Source organism: Procambarus clarkii, chromosome 91 (assembly GCF_040958095.1).
Source record: "Procambarus clarkii isolate CNS0578487 chromosome 91, FALCON_Pclarkii_2.0, whole genome shotgun sequence".
Classification (NCBI taxonomy): domain Eukaryota; kingdom Metazoa; phylum Arthropoda; class Malacostraca; order Decapoda; family Cambaridae; genus Procambarus; species Procambarus clarkii.
In genome coordinates this window covers 4,852,575-4,879,222 of record NC_091240.1, presented here as the reverse complement: position 1 = coordinate 4,879,222, position 26,648 = coordinate 4,852,575, and the positions used below count along the sequence as shown (strand labels likewise).

The 26,648-nt window shown below is 36.9% G+C and overlaps 2 protein-coding genes across 6 annotated transcripts in view; one reads left to right on the top strand and one right to left on the bottom strand.

Moving 5' to 3' along the window:
- LOC123773948 (persulfide dioxygenase ETHE1, mitochondrial) overlaps window positions 1–647 on the bottom strand; it is a 45,679-nt gene extending 45,032 nt beyond the window's left edge. Inside the window, exon 1 of the mRNA XM_045767939.2 lies at window positions 480–647. Within this exon, the coding sequence (XP_045623895.1) occupies window positions 480–647 (168 nt within the window). The remainder of the gene's footprint in view (window positions 1–479) is intronic.
- The window catches only part of mlt (tubulin folding cofactor E like protein mlt), a 34,535-nt gene extending 8,325 nt beyond the window's left edge, over window positions 1–26,210 (top strand). The window contains exons 1-9 of one of the 5 annotated variants that reach the window (XM_069318676.1): window positions 686–819; window positions 3,135–3,273; window positions 10,149–10,395; window positions 11,321–11,502; window positions 14,812–14,929; window positions 17,464–17,685; window positions 18,156–18,310; window positions 20,144–20,312; window positions 22,982–26,210. In XM_069318676.1, the coding sequence (XP_069174777.1) occupies window positions 10,153–10,395; window positions 11,321–11,502; window positions 14,812–14,929; window positions 17,464–17,685; window positions 18,156–18,310; window positions 20,144–20,312; window positions 22,982–23,149 (1,257 nt within the window). In that variant the 5' untranslated portion in view covers window positions 686–819; window positions 3,135–3,273; window positions 10,149–10,152 and the 3' untranslated portion in view covers window positions 23,150–26,210. Of the gene's footprint in view, window positions 1–685; window positions 820–1,048; window positions 1,283–1,326; window positions 1,514–1,702; window positions 1,722–3,134; window positions 3,274–10,148; window positions 10,396–11,320; window positions 11,503–14,811; window positions 14,930–17,463; window positions 17,686–18,155; window positions 18,311–20,143; window positions 20,313–22,981 lie in introns of those variants that run through there. The other 4 variants (XM_045767935.2, XM_045767934.2, XM_045767937.2 and 1 more) reach the window with 4 other exon arrangements.
- The last annotated feature ends 438 nt before the right edge of the window (window positions 26,211–26,648 follow it).

The following is a 26,648-nucleotide window of genomic DNA, read 5'->3' as shown; positions in this document are numbered from 1 at the left end:
AGTAGGCCAGCGAAAAATGTCACCAGCTAATTATATAAAAAAAGCAAAAAATTCAAAATAAACTAAAATGGAGAAAATTTTAAAATTGCATATACAATTACCTATAACATATATATACATATATAAATATATATAATATAATATTCCCATTCTTATATATACAAGATAAAATAAGTAAGCTCGATAAAATGAACTTACGATATACAATTTAATTTCTCATTGTCAATAAAGATGAAGCTTGATAGACTTCCTCCTATAGAGGGAATTATCAACGAAACGATTGTTCCTGAAGTCAATGTCATTTATTTATAAAGCTTAATATTAATGTACTACGTCGCACCCTGATGGTACAGCAGAGGGGTGTTATATCACTAATTATATAGCTGTAGAAGGAAAAAACAAACAAACGTTAGCATGCAGTTCTAAAAAGAAAGAAAAAATGCCGTTAAAATTAAGAGTGGATAATGAAGGGAACTTACCTGCCTGAAGATGAGGGTGTCCCTGGCTGTGGTGCTCATCGTCTTCCAGTTCCGGAATTGGAATGACGGCGACCTGTAGCAGTAGCTGGAAGTGGCCCACCAGCTCCCCCCTCCACCCACCCGCCCAGACACCAATAACCCCCCACCAATCAACGCTCTTATTGACATCGTCGCTCACAAAAATTGTGCAGTTTCCTGCAGTTCTTGAAACGTGGCTTTGCAAGATTGGTGCTTGTCTCCCGAGGCCCGGGGGGGCCGACCTCTCTTCTCTTGACTCTGGAGGAAGACTCTGCCACTGCGGCCACTTACGTGGGGAATCAAAATTGGTGTCTGGCAACAGGTCTACATTCAGCGTTGAATATTAATTGATAGTTCTGTTGTCAAGAGGATACAAGGGAATACGATATCCGTATAAGAAATGTGTAAATTCACCACTAAGAAAGCATTTTACCTTTATTCTTGACTTTTTATTGGATTGTTTGAATGAAAAGGATTCGTCTGCACTGGCTGTTAAGTTCCCCTCCCCTTTTTCATTGGTTATTTAGATTTCATGATATAACCATAGAAAAGCCGTATTGGGAAATGATTGATTATAACAGTTTGGATTCTATTTAGTCCATGGCTGGTGTTGCCATAGTGTGTGAGAGTGTAGGGGGCGGGCTAGGCCAGGTAGGGAGGGAGGGCCGCTCCAGGGAACACCAGTATTTGTAAACACACACCTAGGCCACCACAGTCACAGTTTCTCATCAAATGTTTCCCTTCTATGCGATAACTCCCACGCCTCTGTCACATAGTGGTGAAATGTAGGTATTTTTCGAGTTCATTTGTAACCCTTTAGAGTAATTTTTGCAAGCAAATAGGGGTAGAAAGATAGGAATTTGCTGGTATTGGGTATAGGAGCGTGGTGGCCTATGACAATGACCAGCTGATCGGTGGCAGCGTTGCCTCTCCTCACAACACAACAACTACGCAGGCTCACTACTCCCATGGAGCACCTACACATTTACCCTCTCGCACCTTTTGTATGCCCTCGGGTAAGTTGGGGCTAAATGATTGATCCCACATTGGGTCGAGACGTTTGGATTGGGTTACTACCAGTGCCTATGTGGGTGGCAAGTGTGGGTTTGTGGTAAAAATAAGCTTTGGGGAGATGTGACTGAGGAGGGTCGGAGGAAGGTCGTGTTTAGCAGCAGCTGAGGCTCTTGGAGGCCCCCAATTCCGCAGCAACAAATTTTTCAACCTGTACTTTTAACAGTATAAACCCATTGATAACCTTGTAGTGTGATGTACAGTGTAGTTGTAATGCAGCTTTGGGGAAATGGGGCTCTGTAGAATGTAACGGCTAATAGAGAAGTTCAAACAAAGGAACGTTTTAGCTCGGTCATTATGTGTAGGTATATTTTGAAAGTTTCACGTAACTGACAAGGTGATTATCAAATACTGATAACGACCACTGACACGGTCAGTTAGTGTTCAACTGTTGATGGGACCTTGGTATTTGTCAGTTTCAGGATATAAATATCTGCAAGCATAATACAGTACTGAATAGCTGAATTTAGTTAGAATCAATAATGTCATTGTAGACTGGCAATGGAATCATAATACTGGGATGTATCTGAGAATGTGTGTGGAGTCCAGAGATGCAAGTTTAATCCATTGCCATAATATTTTCTCATTTCATTGTGTACTTCAAAGTTATCAGTGAGTGGTAGTGTAGTACACACACACACAATGGGTTAAGGAACAAGACTTCATATGTTCTTGGAACAAAAGCAAGTTAGTGATGTTGAACTAGTTGCAGAGACAAGAGTACAGTATGTCGTTAAGCTTGGCAAGTCAGGCTATAAAGTTAAACAAGCATGTAACAAAAACACACATTTACAAGCATACTTGTAGCAAATCATTTGCATTATCTACAGTAGGCAAATTTGGGATGCTTAGCTAAGAGTTTGAGTAATGTGTAATTTTGGATTATATACAACATACATACAAGAGTTCTTACATTCTTGTACAACCACTAGCACGCATAGCATTTCAGGCAAGACCTTGATCCTAATTTTCCCCGGAATAAGACCCGCCAAATCGTTTAATGAACAGGTACCCATTCACTGCTGGGTGAACAGAGGTTACAGTTAAGGCTTGGCGCCCAGTAAATCCTTCCCAGCCACAATACAAACCCAGGCCAAAGCGCTCACAAAATGCTAGGCGAGTGTGTTACCACTTCACCACCAGGACTGGTAATAGTTTATACTATTAAAGAAAAAAATTGTCAGCAAACATAAAAGTTCCATTGATAATACTAAGCTGCTACCTAATGTTTTTAACAGTTGCTGATTTATATGGGTACTGTACTGTCAACATTTTCTTAACTTATGGGATTTTTCTTTAACAAATGTTGGGTCTTAAACATATTTGCAAAAAGATGGCATATTTCACCTTTTGTGTGTGCATTGTTTTTAATTGTGTATTCTCATTGCCCTTCTATTGAAATTATTTTGCAAGCATAAATATTTGTATTTATTCCATGTGTTTTACATGACAAGTTGCATATTGTCTGTGGTTCATTATGCAATAAACTAGACACAATTGATTGTTAATGACATGACCAAAGTCAAATGTTAATGATGGTTAAAGTAATGATTCTTCCTTTTATAGGTGTGACTGATGCCGTAAAACCAGTTGCATTCCAAGTGATACTGTACCAGGTATTGAAAATCCAGTGTGTGTCTGGTCTTGCCCCAGCTAGAAAGGTATCACACTTGTGACAAGCTTTTAACTAGCTTCCCCATGAAAGGTAAGCAAATAAGGATTAAAGTATATGTATTTGGCTCTATCAAAACCTGTGTTAACATAAACTACATGGGCTTTATTGGGAGTTTAAACCATTTTTTCAAAGACCTACATGTTTTTAGTGAGCAAGTTGCAGTGATTCAGCCAGTAGTGGACACCACTGATATAGTTTCACTATCTCTTTAATCAATAATAGTCATTAAATCATTGCCCATGTTAAATAAAAACAAATAAACAATTTAAAGTTGCATACCAATGCATTATTCTTTCATTATTAGACAAAAATATGTACATAATTGATATTGATTATCCTGTTCAGTATATTAGGCTGTTACTAGCCACAAACTTGAAGAGTATCTTGCCATTTTTTATTAGTGTTTAGCAGTGAAGTAACATGTGTTGACCATAGTATCATAGATAATCAAAAAATATTAATTTAGTTACTGTATTTCAGTTTATATTTAATTTTATTGTTGCATAATCTAATTAGTAGGCTGTTTACATTTAAATCATTTTTATTCATTTAATTTGGGATGTACCACTATCATGAGTATTTACTGCATGCTGGCATAGCCTATTAGTCATTTTCTGTGCAAGCTTTGCTAATCATATATACGGAGGCATATTAATCACATCTTGGCTCCGATTTTAAAACATTGCAATTTTCCTGTTTTCTGTTAATAAGCACTGGATGTGAATGACCAGTAAAAAGGAGTGAATTACTGAGCTGTCAGATATCAAGGATTGTGCAATTTTCCTGTTTTCTGTTAATAAGCACTGGATGTGAATGACCAGTAAAAAGGAGTGAATTACTGAGCTGTCGGATATCAAGGATTGCTAGGGTAAAGTTGCTGGTCTCCATACGTTTGTTGACGTTCTTACCTCACTGTAGACTAAAAAAAAAATGAAAAATTTGATTTATTTCCAAACTCATTGAAGAAATTGAAAGGAGGGGGGGCATTGCTCTACAAAAGACATTGGATTCGGTAGTGTACATGCAAGACTTGTTGATATGCAGACTGTAGTGTACTTAAATTAAATGGTGGAAACCAGTGCTTTGTTGCACATCACAGCTTCTTTATGCTTAGGGCCAGTCCCCAGATGGGGAGACATATTGCTCATTTGTAAGGTAATTGTCATTTCTGTATAACCATGTATGTTGTGTTCTATAATTATACCATCTGTTAATTTCCATAGCACAGTATTTGATAAGTCATCTAATAACACTATAAAATACCTGGTTAACAAACGCTTTGGCCCAGTGAGTATCTTTAGACTAGCATTCGTGGATGTCAAGAGACAGGCGCCAAAAATCCCAACATTCAGTAGTTTGATTTTTGGAGAACTGCTGAGCGCTAAGATCTGATATTAATATGTAAGACAGCATGGTGTGTTTGGCATGCATTGGTCTTGATTCCAATTAATTTTTAGGCTCTGAACTGTACTGTATAATACTTTGTTTTGGTGACCAGAGACTAGATACAGAGCTGACTTTGGTACCAATCACTGTGCTTCCTTTATTACCCATAATGTGCTCTTCTTGGTGTCTATCCAGATGTCTTTGTATATTTTAAGGATCATACATCATATTTAACACACAAGAACAAATTAAATATGATCCCCCCCTTCCATAAAATTAACACTGGAAAAATGGACAGATAATTTTCACATTTCAGAACTATTTTGGAGTGTATTTAAAGAGCTACATAATATTCTGTAGTTTCATTTTTTTGCACTATCGAGTGTGCTATAGATATTTGGAGACAGGAGAGTTTACCTTAGTGCCTGCAGATTTCTTCTTAGCATTGACAAGTCTCTCTGTGTTGAGAATGATTGGAAGTTTACCTTTAAACACAGATTGGAATGTTTACATTTACATATAATTGGCATGAAATATAAATTAGTTTAAGATTATATTCTGAACAGCTGTGCAGCACTTAACTTTTGAAAGTAAGAATTTTGCAAGGTTTGTTTCTAATCTTCCTCTCCCCTTCGTCCCCATTATCCCTGCTGTATAGTGTTCATAACAGGGAGCCAGTATTTCAGTAGAGTAAATAATGTAGATGTTTACTAATGGGGCAGTATTAGAAGGCAATGTGTTTAACCTATACTGTTATTATTTATGTTACTAGACATGAATGGATTTTTCATAATTTAATTTTTCCTGTTTTTTTGTAAGGTAGATCAAGCACAGTATAGCCTTCCATCTCATTCACTGATCAATATGCTTATATTAATTGAAAATGAGCAGAGGCTTCCCCCATTTCATTAATGCATCATTATTATACACTATAAACAGAGCTGAATCATTGGATGTATGTCAGTGTGCTCACTCGTTTTCCAAAAGTCAGTTCCATTGCACATTATTTGCAATCGTATTTTTAGCATCTGTAACACCCCTTTTCTTTCATTAATTAAGGTTTTCATTAAATTTGCTCATCCTAGTTATTATTTTTATGCATTGCCATTTACTACAATTTCATCCATTATGCTTATGATGTGAACTCATTCTGTTGAGTCTTGTCCATTATCTTCGTTGACTTCTAAACTCGACTGAAACTTCTTTCACTTTTAATGTTTAATTATTTTGATTCACCTGTATTTCATAAATTATTTCTCTTTTGCATTCACTATTTTACCATTGGGCTAAAGGGCAGAGATCAGTTATTTATAATGGCAAAGATCATTCTTCATTTGTGCAGATTCTTGGCAAACCAAACACTCCATTCATCAGGGCCGTCTAGGTACCAGTTAGACGTTTACCTTCTTTCTATTTTTTCAACGTGCATTTTCTCACTATTACCCGTAACTATTTTAAATAACTATATATTTCATTTCATTCACTGAGGAGCTGTTACTTATTTGAACAGAACTTTTCAATTCATTGAGTTCCTTGCTTCACATGATAATGGCTTCAGAAAAGTCACTTCTGTTCACCTCTATTCTTGTGCTTCTGCCAAATCCTTGAATGAACTATGCTGTATGTTTTATTTTTTTCTTCGCCTGACTTGTCGGAATGGTATTATGCTGTGCATTTAAGCCATTCCAGAAGGTTTGCCTTACTTTTCCATAATTCTTTAATGGATTTTGCTTGATGGATTTATTTTTATAATGTAGTTCAGGATACAACACTTGTACATATGTACTTCTGTGGATATCATCTTATATAAATGAAGTTTTCATAGTTTTACAGTGTACTGTATATCAAGATTTTCAGAGCTAGACTGCACTTGGTTATTAAAGAATTATTAAATCATATTAAATTCCTTATTAATATTCTAACATTAGATGCAGTTGTTGATAGGCCTTTGAGTTCTCTTAATTCACTTTAATAATTGAGTCAGCAATGTATGGTACAGTAATAGGATAAATTTACCTTTAGGCAGTCACATCTGCCTGATGTGTTGCTTGCTGTCCTACCCCTTATTGTGATGGTCCAATCTGTTACTTTTTTCGCGGCTTCTGTCTACCATGATCTAGCCGCATCCATAACATTGGCACGTGATACTCATGCATGAAAGTGCGGAAGTTTGCTCTAGTGTTGTTTCGGATTTCATAACCTGCAGCTTAATATTTCTCAATATATTAAATTGTGTTCAAATTGTTTGTAGATGTTTTATTTTCGTATACAGTTTATATTCAATTTAATGAGTACAATACTCTTATGGGTTAAAAGAATGATGTGAAGATTGATTTGACTTTAATACATTAGTGTATTTCTAGGATAGGCTAATGCATTTTCCTCATAAATTGACTTGTTGTAATGCAAACTTTTTAAAAACAAAAGTTGTAATCACTGCACTGTGATTGGAAAAAAAGGACTAGATATTATACAGAACAAACTTGCTCTTGTAAGGACTGGAATACTGTGTGGATGCAGTGTGGTGCTTGTGTATAATAATTCATTGTTGGTTGACAGCCAGCCAGTGTATACGTACATGTTAGGCCTGTATTGCAGTCGATCCCCCCTCCTGGTTAAACTACTGAAACTACCCAGGATGCAATCCCACAACAAGCCTACTAACTCCTGGGTACCTGTTTACTACTAGGTGAACAAAGGCATTAGGTAATAGGAAACACGCCCAACCATTTCAGTCCCACCTGGGATTCAAACCCAGAATTCCCAATGCGTCGAGAACAAACCTGATTGTACTATCTTGTAAGCAGTATAAAATATACAGTACTGTAATGTATTGAAGAGAACTTTACATAAACTACCACATTCACACCTGGATAAAAAAGAACTAATGTACTTTGTGTGTCTAGCATTACTCGGTGCAGTATTGTAATATATTTACTAATAAACTGTGAGGATTTTACTGTATAGTATTGTTATCAACTGGCTGTTGTTAAAGGTGTGTTGCTCAACACAAAAGTGTCTTGACCGAGTGATATACATACCATCTACAGTCTCGCGGTATCCTTCATAGAGACGTCTGTAATTCTTAACTGTATTCACAGTTTGGGACTAAAACTTTTTGATGAATGCCACTAATATACTTTTAAAGTAATTTTTGCCATCCCCACGCCCCCAGAAAAATTATCAACATTAGTAAATTTAAAGGAACTACTAGCATTTGCATAATTTATTGTATTTGTAACTTTACACAACATAATACAGTACAGTAGTTTAATGCCAATTACTATATTCCCAAAAATATACACATGCATGATACTGTTGCAATTAATCACTTGAGAGTTAATTATGGGAAAAAATTCAGTTTGTCTTTATGGAAACTGTCCTGCTATTATCACTTTGATAAGAAAATGCTGTACAGTATATTATTACAGTACTTTTAAATAGAAACTTAGTTACCTACAATGATAATGAAGCAAAATAGTTATCTACAATGATAATGAAGCTAATATAAAGATACATTAACTATACAAATACTGTGCGGTGTACTAATCATACTTCACACAGATGTGAATTTTGGGCTTTTGACCCGTATATGGCATGAGCTTCAAGATTAATCCATTTTTATTAGGTATATAGTAATAAAGGAGAATGGTCTTGCATGATTTGTATTCAGTGCCTTTAATAAATAGACTCTTAAGTAAATGGCATTTTGAGGGAAACTGATTAGTAAGGATTTGAAAAGGGTTATCACTCAAGAATGAATCTAATACTGTACATTCTTTATTGAAGGCAGGTGATGATACTGTTGGATATGGTTGAGTATGCTTACCTATTAACAATGAAACCAAGTCTGACCCTGTCCCCAACTTGAGGCATGTCTAGCCAGATGACCTTTCAAGCTGACTATTAGTTGATCTCTTTGAAAACTATTTACATGTCATCCCCTTGCCATTTGATGCCTTTGTTACAGGAAATTAAGGAATTTGTCATCTGATCATAGTGGAACTATTGCAAATATGTAACATTGTTTCACATGGACTAAGTGTTTTGACTATAGATCTAACTTTTATCACTTTTTCTCACAATTTCATTGTAAGCTGTGATTCTGTTAGTATGGTGCTGTAGTACATTCACAGAATCCTGATGGCCAGTCACTATTAAGTTTTGGAATCTAATAATAAATAAATTGTAAGTCAGTAATACAATAATCTATTACAAAGTCAGTAGAAGCCATGAGGATTCAAACCTGCACACTAGGTACTCCCAAGTACACATCTCAAACTAGTGAATCACTGAATCCCAGATTACATTACTTTCAGCAAATCATGGTTTAGTGGTTTAAGGCGTGTGCTTGGGAGTACCCACTGGGCAGGTTCAAGTCTTCCTCAAGGCAGCTCCTGATTTTCTCATTGATACTCGTGTTGTCATTTCTTTGTGCATAATCTAACACTGCACAGAAAATTTAAATGTACTGTATGACATGGTCAATACAGACTTGAATATGAATTCTTTTGGATTACTCAAGATCTGGTTTACCAGAATTTGAATTGCTGAGGTCTAAAGTACCACTAAACCAAGAAACACAGAATTGTAATTGTTATACTGTACAGTGACACCTTGGTTTTCAAATTTAATCCATTCCCGGAGACGGCTCATAAACCAAAAATTCGTAACCGGAAACAAATTTTCCCATAATAAAATGTAAATTGAATTAATCCGTTCCACACTTCAAAAATATTGACTTCAAAATACATTTCATACATAAATACACACATTTTTTTACTATAGTATGTACAAGTTATAGCTTACCTTTATTGGTAACTCATGTTGGTGTATGGAAGATGGTGAGGAGGAGGATAGGTGTTATTGTTTGGATAGGAAGTCCCCTTCCATTATAACAGCAGTGATGACAGTGCTAGGGTACTCTCTCATGTTTTGCAGGCATACTACTGGGACCTAGTTGTGGCTCATTGCTTGCTTATCTTGCTAAGAATCTGTCTATAGACACGGGTTTTCCCTGTTTTAACACTTGTCTGTAGTGAGACATCACATTGTCTCACTATGAATGATCTCTTGTTTTTCCTTTACTGTCATCCTCGCAGCTATTTTCTTAGGTTGAACTTTACCACTGACATTCTTGGAACCCATGGTGAGATATATAATAAGAACGTCTACGTTCAGAAACCAAAAAAGCACAAATAATGATTCTTCACAAAGAATTCAAGCGCGGTCATCACTAGGTGGATGACACTGTTAAATCGAAGCATGCCACGGGCTTGGTCGACCCATATGTGTATCAACAAACTACATAAGGTGAGGCAAAGCTCGTAACCCGATTCAAATTTTACAAAGAAATTGAGCTCGTAACCTGAAAAAATTCGTAAAGAGGGACATTCGTATCCCGTGATTCCACTGTACTGTACTCCGTTTTAATTTTTTTAAGATTTATTCTAAATTAAAATAAGATTAATTATAATTTTATAGTGACATTTTTCTCAAAAGTATATTTGTCTACACAGCACAATGCCCAGCTTACCGGAGGCAGTAGATATGAAATATGGTGATGAATGTCCAGATGCACAAGTAACAGAAGTGGCCTGCGTGGCACTTACCCTTAAGCGGTCTGGTCGCCAGCGGCTTCCATCAGTACTCATTCTTTCTGAATGTGACATAGAAAAAGCTGGAGATGAGGAGGAAGTGGAGAGGAAATGTGAAGGAGTACGAGAACTAGACTTGTCGAGGAATAAACTCAAGGAATGGAAAGAGGTAAGGGATTTATTCTAGTTAAACTTTCTGCATATTTATTTTTAGGCAGTAGTGAATCATCTGTGAAACACCTGTTGCATTCAGTGCATATTAGAAAATAAATGCTATGAAAAGAGATGTAAGGGAAACAACTGGTAAATTGCAAGAATTATGGAGAATGTACTGATGTACTCTGGTTGGGTTAAACAAATGGATGTCAATAGACGAGTGAATTTGAGAGAGGAGGAAGCCTGAGATGGGAAGACATGGTGAGAGTTTGAAGAAAAGATTGAATGTTCACAGGTCACTAGATGTGATGGGAAACAAAACTAGGTGGCATTAGTTTGTGACAACATTGGTGTTTCTAACTGTATATAGCAACTCAGAAAGGGCACTTTATACCAAGTCTTATGAAGCATTGGAGTGCTGGTGTTTATGATTTGCTGGGGTGTGGAGTTCTCCACTCCATACCCTGTGGAGGTGTTGATTCTCCATCATATGTAGTGTGTAAGGTATAATGAATGGGTAGATGTAATTCTTTAATGTCTTGTGTTCATTTTCCTATATGGCTCCCTTTTTCTCGCTGGGATGATGCCTCGCCGCCCTATGACAGTGGAATATAGAGTAATAATGATAATGATTGAGACTAAATCTGGGTAGGTCATGAACTCTTTGACTCAAGAGACCACACAAATGCTCGGCTCAGAAAGGAGCATTTCATTACTACTGACACCGTTTTGTTTTTCAAAAGCTAGTCTTTCACTTTCTATTATTTTTCTATTAATATGACTCAATGTTATTGATAAGAGATTTTACAGTGATCTAAAAAAAAAATTCTGATCTGGTTATCACTGATGTTTTGTAGGATTGTTGTCTGTGTTGTATTAATTCTTTATTTTTTTTCCTCAAACTTTGCCCATTAATTTCCTGCATTCATTTCCCTCAGGTATTCAAAATACTGCGGCACTTGCCTTCACTAGGCTTTCTTAATCTGAGTTATAATTCTTTTGAAGCCCCCATAACGGACCCTTCAGATGTTGTGAGCCTCACAAATTTAACTCGGCTTGTGCTCAATGGAACGTCACTCCCCTGGAAGGATGTCCATATTCTTCTTGAAAATGCTCCAAGGTAATTTTATCTATTACTGTATCTTGTGGGCAGTAGTGGAAAAGGTTACAAAAGTGCATCATGGGCTTAGGGTCTGAGCCCCAAAATTCATTTAGTTAAGCAAGTTACAATCTTGATAAGCTAGTAACTCGGTTTAATGTATATTGTTATAGCAACAATGGGTTTGAGAACAACCACATGATATGATATGGTCTTAATAAATGTATATGACGTATATGTGTGTGGTTAGCTAGTTTCATAATTTGATGTTTATCATACATAAACATTATCATGCTCCATCCAGTGGGCAGAGGTGGAAAGGTTAGTCACCCACATCTACTACCTACAATTAGTAAACTGGAGATATTTGGCTGAAATTCCTGGTATTAGAAGAGTTTAAATGAAATACATACACGTTTCTTGTACATTGATAGAGCGTTGTCTAAATTCACACACCTTTTCACACTCCATCAGATTACTTTACTTTTATTTTATGATTTGGGCTAAAATTAATTTCCTTTTATTGTTTTCCTTTCTTTTTTCTATGAAGGATATGTGTATTTTATAAGCATTGACTGATTACTTTCAGTTAAACAGTGACCTTATTCTTTTACTTCTTTCTTTCATATAACATAAATAGAGATAACTTATTTAACTAATAAGTGATCAGAGGGAATATTACTATGGTCTTGAAAGACTGAAGTTCAAGTTAGAGGATTTGGAAATAGAGCTGGTAGTCGACCAAACTTTACTTTAATGTAATTGACAAGGAAATGTTTCATTGAACTTAAATTACACTATATTGTGAGTACAGTACCACATTGAGAAATGAATTGAAGATCGGACATGATAAAACTGAACTGAAAAATACAGAATTCTCCAAAGACATAAAATACTGTAACTGACGTGTAAAGAGGAGTACATAATAATGGATAGTATTAGATGTGGTATAAAGGAGATTGATGAATACAGTACAGTAATAAGAAAAGTGTGTGCAATATCAGAGTTAATGGATGAAGAAGGTGACCATGTACCACGGCTGTGATGTATCGACCAGAGAGAAAGAAAAAGGTGCAGAGGACAAGATGGAATGCTAAGTAATGGAAGCTTGGAGATAAAAGATTTGCTCCATACCTTGTCTAAAGCTTTAGAAATATCCTGAGTTATGGTAACAGCATCACAATTGTCACAAAGGGAAGAGCATCATATATAAGTAGATCAAGACTTTGTGGAAACCATACTGATGTTCAGAAAGTTAAGTACTGTAGATGTTGAAGGAACTTCTCATTGAGGATGACCTAATCACTCTTGGGATTGTAGACATTAGACTCTAAAGCAATAGATAATTGTCGTGAGGATAAGAACGCCACCTTTTTTGGGGGACAAGTTGTACAAAATTACCTTAGAGTATAGAAGTTCTGGAAGACACTGTTGCAAATAAATACAGGTGCAAGTTCAAACTTAAATCCTTTTTAAGTATTAAAGCATTGAACTGAAAACTTTAGTATATTGTGGAGCTAAAATAAAATTTGGTAAATCGTATGCAAGAAGTAACCCGGAAATTAAAATAATACACAGTAAATCTATAATTCAGAAATGACTTACAGAAAACTGGTAACATTCTTTATACAGGAACTCATTGGGAATAAAAGGCTTTAATTATAATTCATTGAGAGAGATTCCAGGACCAGCAAATTGATACTGATATTTAGGAAATTAGTATAAAAATACAGACAGCTTTCCCTCTAAATATTTAAATTAAGGGCAGTAATGAAAGGAAAGTGCTAGATATTGACACCTTGACAGAGAAAAAGTTTGATAAAATGGATGGAAATTTGAGGTAGTTTTTGCCCAAAAAATTATTTAAGATTTGGAAAATATTGCACGGGATAAAGGTGGAGAAATAGCCCTCCTGGCAAAAGATTCAATGAGTCAGAGGTGGTTTTTCAACTCTCAAACTTTGTACTGTATAAATTATTACAGAAAAGTTCCTGATCCCAGGTATAAAATGTAAAGCATTGAGTGTAATGAAACTCCATTTTTGGATGGGGCCTTAGTAACTCGCTGAGCTTAGCTCGGTGAAGAGTAGAGATGTTGTATACAAAATCGGAGAGCACTGTATGTGGATCAGTGGTGCACGGCTATTCAGTATCCTTCCAACAAATATTGGCGGAACAAAAGTGGTGGGTTAAACAAAAATTAGACAGGTTCCTGCTGGAAGTGCTTGACCAATTGGGTTGTAGTGGATATACGAGCCTGTAGTTATCTGAGCAACAGCCTTCTATTCTAGATGAAAGTATCATACGTATAGCCTGGCCCCAGGCTGGGTTTAGGAAGTAGAACAACTCCCAGAACCTACTCCAGGTTTTTTCCAGGTATGACCAAGCCAAAGCCAAACACATAGACCTCTGAAACCCATCCATTGCCAATCTGGAACCAGGAGGAGAATCTGGTTTACTTTGAGGCAAGAGGGTTCAGAGATTTACCCCTGGTTTAGAGATCACAGATCAACCACTAAACTGGGTAAAATCCACCAGAAAGCATAGGTGCAGCAAAACAAGGCAACTGAATTTCCATACTTGCTGTATAGTCATATTAAGAGTTGTCTGTACATCCATTTTTACCAGGTATTGAATTTCAAACTACATTCATCCCTTTGAGCTCTTGGTTTCACCGTGAGTTTGCAGCGGGTGTCATTGAGGGTCTACCCTGATGGAACCTGCATCTCAGTGAATGACTTCATGAAGCCTTGGGCTTGGTGCAGTGGTCTGCATTACACATTTTTCCTGATGTATAGTATTTTTCCCCTTGTGAAGATAATCTGACCCTTCATGCCTTGCCCAGTTCACTTTGGCAAGTGGGCCTTGCTCTGTTAAATACCTAGTGTTTTGCCCAAAAATAAAATCTTTAATATTTCTACATAGAATAATATCTACAGTACTGTAGCCTACAAGAGGTGCTAACAATACCTCCAGCAGGGTGAATCAAGGGATGCAGTTCAGATGTTCCCCATACCTACTTTATCTATTTTCTCATGCTATATTATTTAAATGTTTCTGATACAAATTTGGTACAGAGAGTCCATGTACATTGGGAATCTTCAGTATACTGCAGTGTATTGCTTAGAAGGTTTGTAGCTTCCCTGGAGCATTATGTAAAAGCTAGTAAGTGGCGAGATATTTAGCAACTTTATTTACTGTATTGTATAACTATTTCTTAATATTGTGTTTATAGGAAAACATGCTGTATTAGGTCTCTTAACATTTAATTGGTATGATAATATTGTGATTATTTATTTACATGTATTCATTATTTTTTATTTTTTTCCAGAGTAGAAGAATTGCATCTTTGTAAAAATGGATACCAGAAGGTAGAGACAACTTCAAAGCAGTATGCTTCAGTCAGTCGAGTCCACTTCAATAATAATCCCAGTACAGATTGGCCAGAGGTATTGTAATTCCTGTAGCATAACATTATCTGAAACAAATAAATTTGAAGATGCATGCTTGTATTAATAAAAGATATGAGGAAAACAAGCTGGGGCCTATAAAAGGAGGTTCATTTTTGTATTTTGTGTATCCTGTATTGCATTTTCACAAAGTGTTGAGCAGCAAAGATCTTAAACAGGTTTATACATTAAGCTTCGTATGCGTGATAAGTTTGTCCTGTACAATTCCGGGTCTGACTGGGCACCTTCCTTGCCTGAGACAAGAGGTGTGCTTAGTTTAACAGCTGGTCACTGAGAAATCTGTGGCTCTAACTGCACCTGTTTGCCCAACTCGGGCTTGTTGATTATGTTGTACAGTATTATAAACAAATTTCTTCTAATCCACTGGTCCTATGAAAATAAAATTGGGATCTAGTTAATGAGGAAGGAGATAAGGCCCAAATTTAAAAAAAATTTGGCTTTCACATTTACCCTGGTTCCTCCCTTCCCTTCATGAGCTTTGGTTCACCTTGGTTTGGCTCATGACTGAAAGGGTGCACCACCTGAGCCAGCAGCTCCTGGGGCTCCCACCTAGTGGCAGGGAAATGGAACTCCGTGTAAAACAACCTAACTACTGGGCATCTCATTTCCTGTTTACTTTTGCATTGGTGTTCTGTCTTCTCTACATTTTTGGTGGCTATTTCCTCGGATAGGGTGATCTAGCATCCTCTGCTCTCTGCGCCTCTGTGAGGGAACCAGGTTTTGATCTCTAGTCTTTGGTTGGCTATTAAGACTCATAAGGGTCATGGGTACGGAGCTATCTGGAGTGGCTAGCAACAGGGAGCCACCTTGGAACCACCAGAAAGAGGCATTTAATTAAATTCAGTGCTGTGTTTTTAATGTCAATATTAAGCCAAACTTATTTATGGTATGCTATGTGCCACAATTAAATACAGAGCTCTTATCAGCCAACTTTGGCATTGAAAATGTCTTCAGAATGCCATGAGGTTGTATCTGAATCTTTCTCATTTTCTTTCGTTAGGATTTCCTGCTGGATGTGCTCCCAAGAGACTGCAGGACATTGAAGCATGTCATAGGAGCACATTTTAACCTTTATGCAACTTTGTGCTTATATAAATCCCCCCTCCCATTACCTTCCTTTATCGGGCATCCAGCAAGGAGGCATACTTGCGAATGAAATTTTTTTTACTGTTGTTTAGTTATTACAATGGCTGGTGGCTTAAATGTTTCTGTGAATGTATTTATACGGGTCCGTCCAATGAGGAATATTTCTTGGAAAATTCAATAACACGGATGTTAGTAATATAGGTCGGGGGGGGGCATGGGTATTGGTGAAATCTTGTCATTGTTGGTTATGATGACATGCATGTTGTTGAAATTCATAATAATCTAAAGATGAACTCAAATATCGAAGCGGTTCTCAACACAAAAGTTAATGTCAGTCTTTTTAAAGTAAAATATAATTTAAGGGTGATGATTGAAGATGAAGACATGTGGAGGGAATCATGAGCACACGATTCCTTCATGTTATGTCTGAAAGTATAATAAAATCTAGGAAAGGGGGAATGTTTACCACAAGAGATGGTTGAACTCTTTATTATAGATGTTAAGGACATAGAATGTATTGGTTAAATATAGCAGAGGAGTTCTAGGAAAATCACAGTGGTTAAAAAAGTGGTTTAACAAAGTGGCTATGACCTTAAAATGTCACAAATCAGCTTAATGAGCAAAAGGGAATTAGAAAACAGGTGTCAAGACGTCAATAATTTTGACAGCATATCCGTCAATAGACCCCTATATGACAGTGGTTTACATACTAGGCTCACATTTGAAGGATTTGGGTTCATTCCCCTGGGCAGAGCAGAAATGGTGGAGGCTCTTTTCCTTTCACTTGATGCCTCTGTTCACCTAGCAGGTAAATAAGGAAAGTACCTGGGAATTAGACAGTTGTAGTGGGTTGCATCTTTGGTTTAGGTCAGTAATTGGCCTATGGAGATCTTAATAAACACAAGTACAGACTTCGTGTCCCTGACAATGAGAATTATATGAATTTCGAGACATTGATTACTGGAGTGTTTTTATTTCATTGACTTGTTTTATGCCCATATTTTTTTTATTCAGCTCGTCAAATATTAGAAGAAATACTGTATTACAGCTAGATAGGTACAGTACATAAATAAATGAGTAGGGTTGATATTGACACACTACTGAACTTACATTTATTGAATGGTCACAATGTCTTCAATGGTAAAAGTTAATGCTATAAAATATATTGGATTGTTATTTTGTTGGTTAATATTGCTAAATATGCTTATTATAGATAAGGATTATAATATCCGAAATTGGTTTATAAAAATAGCTGAATGTTAATTTTCTTTTGAATGGCACTGAAATCATTATTTTTTTGCATATACATGAAGCTCTGCTTGTATAAATGAAATGCATTATTTCAGTTGCTTATTGCTTGAGAAATGAATTGTTTGCTTTAAATTAACTCCTTGAGCTTTGCAATATGATGCTATAAATCATTTCAGATTGAATCTCTCGGGCAGATGTTTCCGTACCTGGAAGTGTTGATCCTGGCAGAATGTCCACTGAGCACCCTGACCAAAGATGGACACTATCGTGAAAATTTCCCCAATCTCAAATACCTTTCCCTCAACAGCACAAAAATTTGCACCTGGGATTCAGTAGATCTAGTCAACAAGTTTCCTAAACTAACAGAGTTAAGACTACAGCAGTGTCCATTATATGAGGTAAGATGCAGACTTTGCTTTTAAATTTGTCATACTGTATATGTTTTGGCCAAGGAGAACCCAGATGATCCCAGACATGCCTTAGTAGATTGCACCACAACGTGGTTAAAAGAAGTGTATTGAAGTAAGGGTGAAGAGGTAGAACAGCTTGTTAATTGAGCCCGGGTGCATGAGGGGAATTGTGTAAAACCCCGGTTTGTGTCTTGGAGAGGCTGCGGGATCTGTGTGAGGGCAGTAGCACTCCCGGTTGCAATTTTTTTTAACCATGTTGTGGCACAATAGACTAAGACGCATCTGGGATCATCCCAGATGTAAGTTCGAACCCTCATCACTGCCTTTGTGAATTTGTTCATTTGACGTATCATGCTATCGTGATTTCTGTGTGCCTATTGGATTTCCTTCATCATAAAAACAGTTCAGTAATATTCACTTGTAATGCCATAGTTGAAATTGCTTTTTTTTTCCTACAGAGCTATAAAGATGAAGAGAGACGACAGCTAACAATTGCCAGACTCTGGAGAATTCAAAGATTAAATGGTGGGGCATTAATCACTCCAGAAGAGAGAGAAAATGCAGAACGAGCATTTATTAGATACTACATGAATGAAGACATGCGACCGAGTAGGTAATTGTAACTTGCATTGTGTTCTCTTTCCTCTTTTGTCATCTTTTTTTTTCTTCAGTGAATTGTACCATAATGTGGCTAGTGATTTGTATGGAGAGTTCAAAGGGTAGGCTAGAACTCCAATCGAATTGGCTGATGCCATGGTCTAATACATACATATCAGCCTGGTAAGCTCTGGGGAGCCTCCGGGCCTCACCCAGAAAATTTTTACTCTCGATTGAGAATCCTGGGTTTGAATTCCAGGCGGTACAGAAATGTTTTGGCACATTTTTTCCCCCCTAATGCCTCTGTTCTCCGAGAAGTAAACAGGTACCTGGGGGTTAGTCAACTGTTGTGGGGGCTGCATCTTGGGGAAAGGTCAGTACAGTAGTTCAATCTTGCGATGGGGGTGGGGGGGGGGTGTCTCACCATATGCCTAAAGTATATACTTTACCATAAATAATTAATCCATTATCACACCACTATCATTGTATGATAAAATGGCTTCCATGGAACCAGAGCTGCAACTGGACACCCAACAATACTAGTATATGATTTATCTAGGAATTGATTAACTTAAAGTCCAGTACAGGCATACCTCAGAATAAGAGTTTAATCCGTTCCTGGAGACGCCTCGCCTTCCGAAAACTCGCATTCCGAAGTTAATTTCCCCATAAGAAATAAAGGGAAATGAATTAATCCGTTCCTGACTACCCCAAAAACCCCACATCAAACTAAATTTTTATACCTAATTTACCTAATTCATCTAAATAAACCTACAAAACTGTGTTCCAGTTATTACTTACCTTGCTGTCGAGTGCTGTAGGCGTATGGAAGATGGTGAGGAGGGGGGAGGAGGAGAGGAGTTACTGTTTGGAAGGGGAGTCCCCTTCCATAATCACATCACATAACCCCATGCCTTGTAACACTATGGATACCACTTCTCTTTCTAAATTTTTCAAACCAGCCCCTGCTTGCCTTAAACTCTTTCTTATCTGCATCACTCGTTGCAGGGGTATTCTTTAGAAGGTCTTCGTGCAACACCCTGGCTTTCTCACAAATAATGGCCTCCGAAACACTATCACCCCTCAACTCCTTGTCGTGTATCCAAATTAATAACAACTTTTCCACTTCTTCAAGTATTTGTGGTCTTTGTGCCGTTAATGTTCTTACTCCTTTTGCCACTTAAGCACCCATAATCTTATTTTTCTTCTTAAGTACTGTGTAGTGCATATTGTTGATGTGGCTTTGTTGTACTGCCTACAAAGTTCAACAACACGTGTACCGTTCTCATGCTTCCGAATGATCTCTTGTTTCTCCTCTATGGTCATCCTCACATGAGCTTTCTGGCCTTTATCCTTACCACTGGCTTTCTTGGGACCCATGGTGAGATATATAATAACAAATTGTATAGACAAATCACCAAAAATCCAACAAAACACTGAAAATCCGCGAGAAGAATTGATGTGGGGGTAGTCACTGAGCGCGAGACAATGGTAAACTGAGGGGCGGAGGGGCGACGATCGCCGAACCACCACGCGCTAGGTCGGCCTGTACGCGTATCAACAAACTCGCATCCCAAAGTAACCCTCGCCTTCTGAGACAAATTTTTGGAGTAAATACTGCTCGCCTTCCGAAAACCTCGCATACAGGGACAATCGCATTCCGAGGTACCACTGTAAATTGTGGACTTCGGGTACTCACAACTGACACTAAGCTTTGAAAAATCACCCCTTCAGAAACACACCATCCTTATAAAAGGCATGTACTATCACAATCATTGTTGTACTGTAGACTTTTAAGGGGCTCTAAGTAATTGCTTAATATATTGTCACAATCTGTACACTTCTGCAGATATGAAGAGCTTGTTCACCAGCATGGAGAGTTAGATCCCTTGGTGGAAGTCAGTCTTCAGCCTGAGAAAGAAGTACAAGTAACAATCCGGTTTGGTGAAGTAACCATACAAAAGGTTATAAGTGTTTACTCTAGAGTCTTGGATTTGAAGAAGGAACTTGAGCCAAAGGTAAGGTGTTTAGTTCCTTCAGTTTGACAGCCCATGTTTTAGTGAATTTTAGGTTAACATTAAACAACTATCCACTATTATCAAAATTGTCACCTCGATTTTACATAAAAAGAATCATAATTTGTTAATATAGAATGATACATTTGCATACAAAAAGTAAGGGAAAAAGGGGGAATAAAAAGTATTTTCTGGTATCATGAGCTGTAGGATAAAGCCATGTGGTGGGGTCAGTGTCAACTATGTGTCAATCATAGGGTCAACAATAGTGTCGGCTAGTAGCTAGAATTTACTTACGCACTTAATATCTGTTAGATTAAGGACCTGCCCGAAACGCTGTGCGTACTAGTGGCTTTACAAGAATGTAAACACACCGTGCTATGTACTGTCACAAACCCATTGTACCTTCTTGTAAGTAAGTATATTAATAAGTAAATAAATAAATGAACTGATGTGACATATGAGAGGACTGCCAATTGTGGGGGAGAAAAAGACTCAAATGTTCAACTTCAATTCACTTATTAGTTTATACAATGTAGTGTGTTTGGCTCAACACTACATTGTATATCACTACATCTTGATCTCGTTATTGTTGAATAACTCGGTTTATGTACACATTGTCAAAATAGTGATTGAGTGCTGTATATAGGCCTACACTGTAATATATGCACCTATATTACATGTAAACATGTTTACTGATATAGCTGATAGGAAGTGTCTTGCAATCCCACTCCTTTGCTGTAATTGTCATCCAGGCATTGGTTTGAACACTGGTGATAGTGGAAATTGCACTTGATAACAACAAGCCCATGGTATATAACCTCATTACATAGTATGTAGTTATATAATGATAACGACAACTTTTCATTCACCTTGGTTAACCCCATTACATCTATATAGATGTACAGTATTATAACCATATTTACATCACTGGTATAGAAACTTGGCAATAATACAACAAATTTTGCGAATGACAATGATCACAGTGGCCCAGGAGATCAAATGATGTTGACTGCATTTTTGGGATTAAAGATTAATGTGAAACATCGCATAATTCAGATGAGTCTTTGATACGTTAATCATCTTTGATACCTTGATCCACATAAGAACTCACTTGAGGGGGAGGGGGGGAAACATTTTGTAGAATCTTTTTAACATTACCCATCCCTCAAAGTGTTATAAACTTGAATGACTACCCACCTTGTGATGACTCCTTTCATCGACACCCCTGTGGCCCAATGTCTGCCTAGGCTTTGAGTTTTGGCAGTTAAACTTGCTTGCTCAGAAACAAGAATGGATGTAAAGAATAATAGTAGCCTCAGTTAACACATAATTAAAAGTAGAAAGAATAATACAGGTAGAATTATCAAACACAATAGTAAGGATTGTTTCACACATCTAGGCTTCAAACTTATTCAGCCAGAATGAGTTTTACATCTCCAGCTTCTACACACATTCAGAATAAGTTGCATACTCTTTCTTGGTCTATGGTGAATTTACAGAACTAAATAGAGTTTAACCTTGGTGCCTGATGCATATTCAAAATGTAAATTGTAAAATTTGAAATCTAACATCTTCAGTGCACTTTCTGTGGGGAGCCCCGTCGGCTCCCTGGAGCTATTCATCTCTGTACTCCCGGGAGAATACTCCCTGGAGTTTTCATCTCTGTACTATAAAATGGACATGAATTCACTTGAACAAGTACAGAGAAGAAAGACGAAAGTTAATCTTGGGAATTGGAAGCCTCCCTAATGAAGAGATGTAAAAAGCTCAATTCACATTCCCTAGAAGGATGAGGATGTGATGTGACTGAAGTATTTAACTCCCCTGCACTGTACACCTGTTTCACGTGACAAATTCCTGGAGCAGTTGTTAATGAATTAACATTAACTGAAAATGTAAAAAAAACAAGAAAATGTCAATATTACAAAATTCAACTACAGTACAGGTATTTTCATTTCAAATCAGAGTGAAAAAACATTAAAAACTTAAATATTCCAAAATCCAAAAACATTTTGCACTACCCATCGAGTGCCTTAAGGCACTATGCACAATGTTTTATTTATTTATTTATATTTATTTATTTATTTATTTATTTATTTATATACAAGAAGGTACATTGGGGGTTAACAAAGAACATAGAAATTAAGTTGATTTAACATTCTTGTAAAGCCACTAGCATGCATAGCGTTTCTGGCATAGCGTAGTGGTTAAAAGTATAACTAACGGGATATAAATCGGGTATTAAATATATCGGCATAAAATATAACACGACACAGTGGGAGTATAAATTGGTTAAGTTTAGATCCAGAAAGATCTGGGTACTGGTTTTGAAATGGTTCTTGATTTATGGAATAAATTTCCGAGAAACATAATAGGTGTTTCATCGGTGGGTTATAAATATATCTGAATTAGTTTTGATAGATATAATTAAGAGCTTTTCTGAATGATCAAATTGGCCTTCTGCAGTTCTCTTCTTATTTTTTATGTTTTTTATGGAAAGGTTTTTATGTTCTCATGTACTGAGTGAAGATATACCGTCTTTGCCAGGGACATTATCAAGAAATGGAGGCCATGATGCCTAATGTCTGTTTGCTAAGATTTGCTCTATGTAAATTTTTCTTTTAAAGCTATATTGTATTTAAAAAAAAAATTTTTTTATTTATTTACAGTTTGGGTTGTCGCCCAGTAAAATGCGGCTCTTTTACCACGACAAAGGTTTGGATTCTGGTGTTGCCTATGCACCTGAGGAACTCAAAATTAACAGCAAGCAATTGTACACCATCAATATCCATTCTGGGGATGAATTCATTGTTGAGCCCAAGGTTATTAAGCCATGAGATATGACAGCAAACAAAACTGAGGTATTTTTGTTAGCAATTTCACTCAGAAATCCTACATGCATATGTGAATGAAGTGTCTTAAACAGAAGCCTGTGCTTTACTGTTATTTAACAGGTCAAGTTATGCCGTGCAAGATCCTTTTTTTTTCCTTTATGTTGGGTATGTGTGCATTTACACCATTGTGTGTGTTACCTAGTAGCCAGAGTATTTTGTTTTTCTAACAGCTGTACAAAAATTGGTCTGCATAACAGAATTTTATTGAATGTAGCAGTTACTAATATATTTATGCCTAGTTTTACTTATGTTAGTCAGTTAAGGGAAAATAGGCATATTTAGGTTAGGCCAAGTTGCTAAGATCATTTTTTGTTCAAATTACAAATTTTGCATATATTTAATAAGGTGATTATATTTATAAATATTTTAAAGGAAATTTGGCTTAAGCATCTCAGACAATTAAATATGACATACGTAATATAAAACACACACCCACACACTGAAAATAGCCAATATAATCACCAGGTACAAAATCAGGATGGCAATTAACAAAATTTACAAGTAGGAATTTTGTAAACTTGCAACTTTCAAGAACACGCAACCATGGGCACACACTAAGAAAACAAAGGTGCTAAAAAATATATTAAAGTTTTCATTTTGCCAACAGAGTTGTTAACAGCTGCAATGATTTAGACGAGAGGGGGTTGTGAAGGCCAAAACAATCTGGAGCTTTGACGTGTATGACAGACTATAGGGAAGATGGGACACCACAAGTGTAGCGCTCATCCTATAACTACCCTTAGGCAATTACACACAAAATCACAAACATGATTTACTTAATGCAGAATAATCACATAAGAAATTAAAAAAAAGTTTAGTCAGATCTGTTTTTCATCTTCAGGGAAATACTTTACTGAAAATGTCACAAACCAATGTGCTAGAAACTTTAGTATTTAATGTTTGTTGTAGATCCTTGTACATACATATGTCGTACCTAATAGCCAGAACGCACTTCTCAGCCTACTATGCAAGGCCCGATTTGCCTAATAAGCCAAGTTTTCATGAATTAATGTTTTTTCGACTACCTAACCTACCTAACCTAACCTAACCTAACCTAACCTAACCTAACCTAACTTTTTCGGCTACCTAACCGAACCTAACCTATAAAGATAGGTTAGGTTAGGTTAGGTAGGGTTGGTTAGGTTCGGTCATATATCTACGTTAATTTTAACTCCAATAAAAAAAAATTGACCGCATACATAATGAAATGGGTAGCTTTATCATTTCATAAGAAAAAAATTAGAGAAAATATATTATTTCAGGAAAACTTGGCTTATTAGGCAAATCGGGCCTTGCATAGTAGGCTGAGAAGTGCGTTCTGGCTATTAGGTACGACACATACACATGCACATACATACTCATGTGCAAACACATGCTAACACAGAGGACATGATGGCATTCCTGACAAACAGAAGATTTATATAGAGCTAGCTCTAGCCTTACTTACTGTCTAGAAATATGAAAGCCATGGTCAAGAAAATTTGGAAGAGAAAAGCAAATATAATGGCAGGAAATTTAACTGAACAGTAATAAGTGCATAAGAGTATTGTGCAATCCAATTATTTTACAAATGCTTAGAGGAAATAGCTGTTCAAACTCCTGATATCAAACTGAAAAAGAATGTGGAGCTACTCATGGTAACATTACAAGGAAGTATGTAGTGAGGTTAGTAAAAAAAAAATTACACGAGGTCCTTACAATGAAAGAAGTTTTCAAAACTAGGTAAAAAAATATCATAGTCCATAATACTGTAGCTCATTGAGTAAGCAAAAAAAAGAGCAAAGGAGGCACTTGAATGAACAAAGGCAATTTAAATAGACAAGATCTCACTATAGGTGCTAAAGGAGGAGGGCTGTAGCCTTAAGAAAAAATTAATGAGAAACTATAACAATTCCCGGTAACGAGAGAGATCCATACCAACTGGGAAAACAACAAAGTGTAATGCTAATATTCAAGCAAGGAGAAAGCCATACACTACAGACCAGTACTGTATCCACGATTTGCTTATCCACAATGTGATAGAGAAAAATATTAAGAAAAAGTATAATGGATCACTTGGAAAGCATAGGCTTTGACATGTAACACACATGTAGATTTGTGACAATATAAGTTAACCAACTTAAGTTACCATTATTAGAATTGAACAATATGATGGAGATCAATCAGGATAGGTAAGGATGTCTGCATATTCTTAGACTACTAGAAGGTTTTTTGATGTTATGCTCTACAGGTCCTACAATATAGGGAAATGGTGTGTGAGAGTGGGCAGTCCACTTGGAAAAAAAGGCCATTTAGTCCCTCTGCATCCAGAAAGTATGTCTGGAAAACCTTCTGGAGAGAAAATTTGCCTTAGTCTAATGTCAGAAATATAAGGATGCATTCCAGAGACCTCTAAAGATCCATTTTTTCAACATTTATAATTTTTTTTGGCTTATGTAAACTTTACTTTTTGAAGTAAACTCTAACCACTTACCAGCTAGGAATACAGTGTGTTTAAAGTACTTTATAGTTTAGATTTAGCACTCACAAATTATGTAGATAACATTGGCTTAATTGAATGTGTTTATATTGTTGGATTGGTGGTTTGTGATGGGTCACCAGTATCGGGCTTGTCCTCCAATTTGTCATTGACAAAGTTTCCAGTGGTGGGCTATTTATTATCAAGATAGCTGAATTTTCTCACCAGGTTAGTGTGCTGGCTGACGAGAAAAGCAAATGTATTGAACTATTTGAGATACACACTGAAATCACAATGATATATGACATTATTGTGATTTCTGTGTGTATTGAAGTAGTTAGAGGTAGAACTATTTGGTTGACAGCCAGTGTGCTTGGGGGGAATTGTGTGAAACCCTGGTTAGGCTTCACTGGAAGCCTCGGGATCCTCGTGGGGGGCACTAGCACTCCAGGTTGCAATTCTTTTACCATGTCGTGGTACAGTTGACTAGAGTGCGTCTGGGAACATCCGGCGCATAGGTTCGAACCCTCAATCAAGGCCCTTATGGATTTGTTCATTTGAGATATCTATAAGAGTTAGGCTGACTGCAGGTAATGGGGTTGGTGGACAAATTGATGTATGGTTAGCTGGTTTGTCTTTGTTTCTCCCTGTAGATCTTGTAGAAAAGTCACAACTGCTATACCTCTCCCAGTCTGTAATTGCTGCTTATAATTTGTCATGTATATTGCTACAGTATCTGGATTACTTGGGTTGTGTGGTCATCCTAACACTGCCATGGCAATGTAAGTTCCATCTTGTTGTGTTAGCTGCACTAAGTCCCACATCTAACTCCATACACAGAACATTATGTAAATAGGATGTGTTTTTCAAGCGCACATCTCTATCTCCTCGTCACTCAGGATTACACTCTCTTGACCAATATTCACAACATCCAGCATGGCTGGCCACCACCGTCGGAAGCGCTCACGGTTCTCATGGGTGGGA